This window comes from Dipodomys ordii, unplaced genomic scaffold, assembly GCF_000151885.1.
Source record: "Dipodomys ordii isolate 6190 unplaced genomic scaffold, Dord_2.0 Scaffold63, whole genome shotgun sequence".
Classification (NCBI taxonomy): domain Eukaryota; kingdom Metazoa; phylum Chordata; class Mammalia; order Rodentia; family Heteromyidae; genus Dipodomys; species Dipodomys ordii.
Genome location: NW_012267279.1, coordinates 1,780,753 through 1,790,256, shown reverse-complemented (window position 1 = coordinate 1,790,256; position 9,504 = coordinate 1,780,753). Strand labels below are relative to the sequence as shown.

The following is a 9,504-nucleotide window of genomic DNA, read 5'->3' as shown; positions in this document are numbered from 1 at the left end:
AGCCACAGCGCCACCTCCGGCTTTTTTCTTTTTGCTTATGTGGTGCTGAGGAATCGAACCCAGGGCCTCATGCATGCAAGGCATGTGCTCTTATCACTGAGCCACCTTCCCAGCCCCAACTGAGAAATAGTTTGAGAGGTCCCATCTCACCAGATAAACATAAGAATAGTAGCATGCACCTATCATTGCAGCTTCTATGGGAAGCATTAATAGATTACTGTCTTAGCTGGTTCAAGCAAAAGCAAAACCTAATCTATAAAATAAGCAGAGCAAAATGGGTGGAGATGTGTCTCAAGCAGTTGATTGAATGCCCACTTAGCAAGTGGGAAGTCTTGAATTCAAAGTGAGTAGGCTGCTGGTCACCCTCTTCCCCTTATTTGCTCAGCTTAGTGTGGTATACAAGCCTGTTATCCCAGAGTTCAGGATGCTGAGGCAAAAGGATTGAGTTTGAGGCCATGTAGGCTATGTACTGAGCCCCATCTCAAAATGACTAGAGGGGGAGGGGAACTTCCTTTGTAGATTTACTACTAACACATGAGAGTTTGTTTTGTTTGTTTACTTAAGACCTTGCTTTTCCTCCTTCCCATTTGTGGGGGGGTGGGGGATGTAAGGCTTCAATTCAAGGCCTGGGCATTGTCACTGAGTGCTCAAGGCTAAGCCTCTCCATTTAGAGCCACACCTCCACTTCTAGTTTTCTGGTAGTTAATTGGAGATTTAAAAAAAAAAAAAAAAAACAACTCATGGACTTTCTTGCCTTGCCTGGTTTTTAACTGGGATCCTCAGATCTCAGCCTCCTGGGTCTCTAGGGTTACAGGTGTGAGCCATGAGTACCTGGCCTTATTTTTCGTTCTTGTTAATACTGGAGTTTGAACTCAGGGTTCTCATACTTGCTCAGCTGACACCTTTTGAGTGACATCTCCAGTTTTTTCTGCTGGTTATTTTTTCTTATAAATGAAATCTCTTGGTCTTTTCTGTCTGGGCTGGCCTCAAACTGTGATCTTCCTGAGTAGCTAGGATAACAGTTATGAGCCTGTGGCACTCAGCTGTTTTCACTGTTTGGTTGTTTTTTTAAAAAATATTTATTTCATAGAATCCCCTTTTTTCATTATAGGAGAGTGAATGCAAAGCATATAATCCTCGGCCGTTTTGTAAAACATACACAATGGATAAACAGCCTCTGAATACTGGAGAGCAGAAGGATATGACAGAATTTTTTACTGATCTGATCACTAAAATTGAAGAAATGTCTCCAGAACTGGTTAGTATCTGAATGTTGGAAAGCTTCTTTGATATTTGTACAAGTTTGTCTCCATTTACTGACTTTTGTTTGTTTTACATTAAAGAAAAATACCGTGAAGAGTTTATTTGGAGGTGTAATTACCAACAATGTTGTGTCCTTAGTAAGTATTATATTTGTTTTTTTTTTTCTTCTGGGAGGTCTTAATATGTTTTATTACAGTAAATACTAATATTTGCTTATTGATTCATCAGGATTGTGAACATGTTAGTCAAACTGCTGAAGAGTTTTATACTGTGAGGTGCCAGGTGGCCGATATGAAAAACATTTATGTGAGTAATACAGTACTGGGGGGAGGAGGGGATGGCGCTGTGTCTGTGTGTCTGTCTGTCTGTCTCCAACCTGGGGCTTGAACTCAAGAGCCTGGGTGCTACCTCTGAGCTGCTTTTTCCCCCAAGGTTAGTACTCTTACAACTTGACGCACAGCTCCACTTCCAGTTTTCTAGTGGTTTATTGAAGATAGGACTCTCACAGACTTTGCTGGGCTAACTTCAAACCACAATCCTCAGATCTCAGCCTCCTGAGTAGTCATGAAGCCTTTGGTGCCTAGCTGTACATGTTTTAGGTGTTTTGTTTTGTTTTGTTGTTGGTTATGGCCTTGAACTCAGGGTCTGGGCTCTGTCCTGCACTTTCTTTGCTGAAGGCTCTGTTCTACCACTTTGAGCCACAGTGATACTTCTGGGGTTTTTTGTGTAATTAATTGGAGATAAGAGTCTCATGGGGACTTTTCTGCCCAGACTGACTTTGAACCTGGATCCTCAGATCTCAGTCTCCTGAGTAGCTAGGATTATAGGTACGAGCCACCGGTGATTAAAGCTATTTATATATAGTGTGATTGAAGGTAATTAATTGTTTTATGTGTTTTCTTCTTGTTCTGCTATTGAAATAAAAAAGATTGCTCCCCTCCCCAAACCAGATTTTCCCCAATCAAAATGTAAATATTTAGCTGCTGTGTTTTCTTGACTCAGGAGGTGTAGGGTTCAGGATGATGCCAGTTTGACATCTCAACAAATAGTATAGCATGGTGATAGGTGCTTGTCATCCCAGCTCTATTGGATGCCATAGGCAGAATGATTCTGGTCCAAGACCATTCCACACATAAACATGAGACCTTACCTGAAAAGTAATAAACACCAAAAAATGCTGGAGCTGGGTAGGGTTAACTGAGGTGGTAGAATATTTGTTTCATATATTTAAGGCCCTGAGTTCAAACTCTGTTATTGACTCCACCAAGGTAAAAATATTTGAATTTTTTATTAAAATGCACATAAGTAGAAAACAATATTTTGCTAAAATTTAGATTTCACATTTTTAAAAAAATAGTTTTCTCTGTGCTTTTGAAACCAAATTACTTTTTGTTATTAAGATGTCATAAGTAATGTGATCTTTTCAATGCCATTTTAATACATAGGAATCTCTTGATGAAGTTACTATTAAAGACACTTTAGAAGGTGACAACATGTATACTTGTTCTCACTGTGGGAAGAAAGTCCGAGCTGAGAAAAGGTATGTTTTTTGAAATGTAATTTTTATCATTTTGAAAAGTCATCCAATGGAAGTGAAAGGAAACTAAGGATTAAACTTTTAGGAAAATGGTATTTAAGCAATAATAGGAGTAATTAAATATGTCTTTGCTGTAAAAAACTGCTTTTTGGAGCTCAATCGTATGTAGCAGTTTTTCATTTATTTCATCATGTTACATTTTTACACATAAGTAGACTTAGAAAGTGGGAATCTTGGAAATAGTGCTGTGCCGACCAAAAATAAAGAAGAAGAAAAAGAAAGTGGGAATCTCTAGCTTGTAAGACTTTGTTAAAGAAGTGATAGAAAAAAGGACAGTGTAATTATTGCTCTATATTGAATCTCAGATGTCTAGCTTTGATGATTTATTTTTGGATAACAAATACTTCTCTTTTACATAGGACTTCGTATATAGCAAGCCTAGCTCTCTGAATTTGCTGTAATTTAATTCAAGTTTGTCGTCATGACATTCCCTTGTGGTAGATAATAGTGTTATTCCCATCTGCTAGGTGAAAATGGGGATACAGAAAGTATAGACAGTACCCAAATGCTGATCTCTTAAGTAAAAGATGCAAGATGAGCAGATTTCAGAGAAATAATCTAGATAGATTAGAGCTCTTTTTTTCTTTTTTGCCAGTCCTGGGACTTGAACTCAGGGTCTGGACACCATCCCTGAGCTTCTTTTGCTCAAGGCTAGCACTCTACCACTTGAGCCACAGCACCACTTCCAGCTTTTTCTGTTTATGTGGTACTGAGGAATTGAACCCAGCTTCATGCAAGGCAAGCACTCTACCACTAAGCCACATTTCTAGCCCTGAGTTCTCTTTAAGACTTGTTCTGCAGACAGTGTATTATGATGATTGGGGCTTAGAAAGAGATCTGGGTTGGAGTTAGACTTAAAAGTTAACTTTTGAGGGCTGGGAAGGTGGCTCAGTGATAGAGCGCTTGCCTTGCATGCATGAGGCCCTGGGTTCGATTCCTCAGCACCACATAAGCAAAAAAGAAAAGAGCCGGAAGTGGCGCTGTGGCTCAAGTGGTAGAGCGATAGCCTTGAGCTGAAGAGCTGAGGGACAGCGCCCAGGCCCAGAGTTCAGGCCCCACGACCGGACTAAAAAAAAAAGTTAACTTTTGAGTTGAAGAATATTGTGTTGATTTTATTCTACATTCCAGATGTTTTTTCTTTCCCTTGTACCATATGTATTAATTGTATTTAGGGGTATTTGCATTTGGGCTTTTATTGGGAGCCTCATGCTCTGACACAGGTTGCATGCTTGCTTGGCTGGCACTCTACCATTTGAGCCACACTTCCAGCCTGTCAAAAAGCCAGACTGTTTTGGACTTTTTTGCCTAGACTGTCTTCAAACTGCAATCCTCTAGACTCAGCTTCCTCTGAGTAGTGAGGACTATAAGCCACAACAGCCACTTGGGATGTTTATATTTTGATAAGTTAATCATGGGTGTGCATGAGTGTCTGTGTGCTGGTAATATAATGTAGCATGGACTGATGGCCTGTACTCCACCTTGGCTTTTTCTGAAGGCTGAAGGCTGGTGCTCTACCACTTGAGCCATACCTCCACTTCCTATAAATACTTTTCTTTATTTAAGTTTGTTGGACACCTTTTTGAAAATTAGTAGTTAAGCTATCCTCAAATGTAAATAGCTTTTTTCATTACTAATTCATGAGACTTTTTAAATTTTCATATATTACAGTTATTTTATGACTCACATTTACATTGATAAAATCATTAATGTTAAATCTCATTTTTTACAGAATGTTTTTATGAGTAAAAAAGAATTATATATATATATATATATATCAAATGATACAAAATTAATAGATTGGTTGATATCAAGGCTTTTTAAATTTTTGTTTTATGTGCTACTGAGGAATCAAACCCAGGGCCTCATACATGCTAGGCAAGCACTTTACCACTAAGCCACATTCCCAGCTCCTCACTGTACTTTTAAAAGCATACTTTTTCATATTTTTCTTTTTGGCCTATTTTTGAAATATTAATAAAGGTCTTCCTGATTGCTTACCTCTACCTCTATAGGGAAAGGTTTTTGTTTGTTTTTAAGTTTCTTTTTTTTTTTTGGGTCCAGTAGTGGGTCCTGAACTCTGGGCCTGGGCGCTGTCCCTCAGCTCTTCAGCTCAAGGCTAGCGCTCTACCACTTGAGCCACAGCGCCACTTCCAGCTTTTTTTTCTTTTTGCTTATGTGGTGCTGAGGAATCAAACCCAGGGTCTTGAGCATGCAAGCAAGCACTCTACCACTGAGCCACCTTCCCAGCCCTGTTTTTAAGTTTCTTTGTTAAAGATGGGTCTTGCTGTGATGCTCAGGTTTGCCTCAAACATGCGATCTTCCTGCTTCAACCTTTCCAGGTATTAGTGTCACAGGTGTATCAATATATCCGGTTATGATTCTTGATTTTTGTTCTACAGAGTCTTATGCAATTATTATTTTCAGCTGATCTTGGGGATTGAACTCAGGACCTTGGTGCTATCCCTAAGCTGCTTTTGCTCCAGGCTAGCTAGCACTCTACCACTTGCCATGGTGCCAGTTCCGGCTTTTTTTTTTTAAATAGTTTATTGGAGATAAGAGTCTCACAAATTTTTCTTCCAGGTTGGCTTTGAACCACAGTCCTCAGATCTCAGCCTCCTGTAGTTAAGATTACAGCTGTGAGCCACCAGTACCTAGCTTATGCAATTATTTATTAGGAGCAAAGGCAAAGAAACAGAAATAACTTTGAACTTAAAAGAAATCCAGGGTTAGAAATCTCTGAAGTAGAGTATTTACATAAACTAATAATGGAAAATAATACTAGTAATATATGTGTGTTGCATCAAATGGTTGACATGCAGCTATCAATTCATTGGAGTCATGAAAATATATTTCTGAGAAGGATTATAACTTGCAAAAGAACTGAAATTGATACTAACCTAAAAGTTCAGATGAAAACCTGACATAAGGAAGGAAATAAAGGCAATGAGGATATGGTAATCTACAAATTGGAAAGAGAATCTCTACAAGAAGATACTCAACGTGACATCCTTCCCAGAGATGGGAACGCCACAAGGAAGAAAGACTGAATAATCAATTTTGAAGCTGGGCCCTGGTGACTCACACCTGCTTTGCAATCCTAACTACTCAGGAGGCTGAGATTTGAGAATCCTAATGGAAGCCAGCTCTGGCAAGAAAATCCATGAGGCTTTTTTTGGGGCTGGGGCGGGGGGTCAGTTGTGGGGCTTGAACTCAGGGCCTTGTGTGCTTTCCCTGAGCCTTTTCGTGCTCAAGGCTAGCACTGTACCACTAGAACCATAATGTCATTCTGGTTTTTGAGTGGTTAATTAGAGGTAAGAGTCTCACATGAACTTTTCCGCCTGGACTGACTTGAAACGACGATCCTCAGATTTCAACCTACTGACCAGCTAGGATTACAGATGTGAGCCACCAGCACCCACCTCATGAGACTTATTTCCAAGTAACTACCAAGAATCTTCAAGTGGGGTTGTGGGTTAAAGATCAAGTGGCAAAGCACGAGCCTTGGATGAAAAAGCTAAAGCACAACACTAGACCCTTACTTCAAGCTCTAGTACAGCACCAAAAAAATGTCTTCTTTGAGGAAGATATTTTAGTGGTATGTTTTTTTCAGCTTAAAAGAATAGAAGCCGGTCTTTAAGGGAACATGGCAATCAGTAAGTGACCATTTTAGAAGTTGAGCATTAAAAAACAGTAAGTTGGAAGCAAAAAGGAACTTTATGATTAAAGAATTTTCTTTTTTTTTTTTTTTTTTTGTCGGTTGTGGGACTTGAACTCTGGGCCTGGGCGCTGTCCCTCAGCTCTTCAGCTCAAGGCCAGCGCTCTACCACTTGAGCTACAGTGCCACTTCTGGTTTTCTGGTGGTTGATTGGAGATAGGAGTCTCACGGTCTCTCCTGTCCGGGCTGGCTTTGAACCGCCATCCTCAGATCTCAGCCTCCTGAGTAGCTAGGATTACAGGCGTGAGCCACCAGCGCCCAGCTCTAAAGAATTTTTCTTAAGAGAACTGAGCATGTTTGAAGGCAGAGAATGAAAAACCAGTATACAATTATTAAAATTGCTTAAGACTCTTCATTATTTTAGGTTAGTATGCATTTGAAAGGAATTTTTTTGGTCAGTAAATCAAGTTGGTTTATATGAGAAAAAAACTATGCATGGATATAGTCAAATGGAAATACAGCTTTTTAATGTATTATTGAAAGATGACAAATTTTTCTGATGAGAATTAAGAGTAAATAGATTGTTACCTTTCTGAAATTTTGCAGTTCTGTAGAAGATATATATAATTTTTATTTTTTACATGGGATCTCATTATGTAGCCTAGGCTGACATAGTCTTACACTTCCATGTGCTGAGATTACTGGGCATACCATCAAACTCACTGCAATGACTGATGTCCTCTGTGTCCTTAGTGTGGTTTTTTTCTGGGGTGGTATAGAGGCAGTATTATATTAGTTATACATAGGAGTGGTCATTGTTACATCTCCACATGTGTTTGCATTGTATTTCAGTCTCATCTTGGTGGGCTTTGCATGGAACCTGAATCAACTTGAAGGGAACCTTTGCTGTTGAAACGTTTTACGAACAAACAAGTATTTTAAAAGTTTCTTTGTTGTTGTTTACCTCTCAGGGCATGTTTTAAGAAATTACCTCGAATTCTGAGTTTCAATACTATGAGGTATACATTTAATATGGTCACGATGATGAAAGAGAAAGTGAATACACACTTTTCCTTCCCCTTACGGTTGGATATGACACCATATACAGAAGATTTTCTTATGGGAAAGAGTGACAGGAAAGAAGGTAATTTTTCCTTCTCTTGTCTGCATTTATTATAAACCTCCACTAATAGGGAAATCATAAATATGTCATTCTCTATATAGTTAATAAAATTTTAAAATGGAAAATATTAGTAAAAATAATGTAGCACATTGATTTAGCTAGTAAATATTTAGTATCTTCTAAGACCCATGCTCTAAGTATTTTTCTAGACATAATGATGAATAAAATAAACATGTTGCTACCCTTGTGCAGCTTAAATCTAGGTGAGTGATTCTTGAATTGAACACAAGTTACAAGTGTGTTAAGGAACTGTTCAAGTAAAAATAGGCCTAAAATAAAGTAGAATCTTCATTTATCTCTCTTTTTTTTGGGGGGGGGCACTGTCCCTGAGCTTTTGTGTGCAAAACTAGCACTCTACCACTTGAGTCACAGTTCTGCTTCCATTTTTTTTTGGTGGTTAATTGGAGATAAGAGTCTCATAGATTTTTTTTTTCCCCCTGGACTGGCTTTGAACCACAATCCTCAGATCTCAGCCTCCTGAGAAGCTATCCTTACAGACATGAGCCACCAGCACCCAGCTTATCTTCTCTTTACCTAAGTATAACTTTACTTTGGAATTCTGATTGTGCATTTAGACACATCTATTATGCCTTACTCCTTATTCTACTTTTTCTATTCTGTAGTTTGAAAATAGAGATCATAATCATTTATATCCTTCAAACTTCTTATACTAATTTCTTCTGTGTATTTGTTATCTTTTGATTTTAAATCTTTGTGGATGTGAATTGTGTCTTATTTCTATCTATAGAAATCTCCTAATTTGGAAGCATGCTGTCAGTGTAATGTTCCATTTTCCTTAACATGATACTGAAAGACAATAATTTGCCTTTTTTAGGTATTTCTTGTATTTACTCATAATGAAGATACAGTTGAATGAAGCATTTGAAATAATTTCAAAAGGGTAGCTGGATTTAACAAAGATATTTTATATTTATATATGAGAGTTATCTGTGATAAAATGATAATACATGATGGTTTCCCAGTTACTTGTTTATTATGTTCTTTGAAAAAGTTGACTGAGGCCTAGCCAATATTTATATTTATTTCATATATATGTGCCTATTTCATTTATATCAAAAGTGATTATAAGATGTCACTGTTGTATGATTTTCAGAATTACTGCCATTATTTTATGTGATCATTGCAGGTTTTAAGGAAGTCAGTGATCAGTCAAAAGACACAGAGAGCTATGAGTATGACTTGATAGGAGTGACGGTTCACACAGGAACGGCAGACGGTGGACACTATTACAGCTTCATTAGAGATATAGTCAATCCACATGCATATAAAAACAACAAGTGGTGAGTTTTAGGTATTTTTAGTGGATTTATAAATATCTTTTTTTCTTCTAGATGTAAATTTATGATATTTTTCTCTTGATAAAATTATAGTATTAGGAAATGAGAATATTAAAATCAGAGTGACTTTGCAAAATATAAATCCATTGTTCTTAAAACATGAAGGCTAAACCATCATTCACTCAGAAACTGTTTCCTTAATTACCTTTAGTAGAGTAGTCATGAAGTCTTTTATATGCTATTTAGATTTACTTGCATGCAGTCTTCTGTTCATTTTGCCTTTTTCCTTCTGCACACATTTTGGGGTTTTTTTGTTTTTTGTTTTTTTTTGGGGGTCCAGTCGTGGGGACTGTACTCTGGGCCTGGGCGCTGTCCCTCAGCTCTTCAGCTCAAGGCTAGTGCTCTACCACTTGAGTCATAGCACCACTTCTGGGTTTTTTCTTTTTGCTTATGTGGTGTTGAGGAATCGAACCCAGGGCCTCAGGCATGCAAGACAAGAGTTCTACCA

At 38.1% G+C, this 9,504-nt stretch overlaps 1 protein-coding gene across 1 annotated transcript in view; it reads left to right on the top strand.

Annotated features, from left to right (window-relative positions):
• The window catches only part of Usp34 (ubiquitin specific peptidase 34), a 190,561-nt gene that overhangs the window by 119,236 nt on the left and 61,821 nt on the right, over positions 1–9,504 (top strand). Inside the window, exons 41-46 of the mRNA XM_013022457.1 lie at positions 1,112–1,258; positions 1,344–1,400; positions 1,492–1,569; positions 2,709–2,803; positions 7,487–7,659; positions 8,846–8,999. Coding sequence (XP_012877911.1) covers positions 1,112–1,258; positions 1,344–1,400; positions 1,492–1,569; positions 2,709–2,803; positions 7,487–7,659; positions 8,846–8,999 — 704 coding nt within the window. The remainder of the gene's footprint in view (positions 1–1,111; positions 1,259–1,343; positions 1,401–1,491; positions 1,570–2,708; positions 2,804–7,486; positions 7,660–8,845; positions 9,000–9,504) is intronic.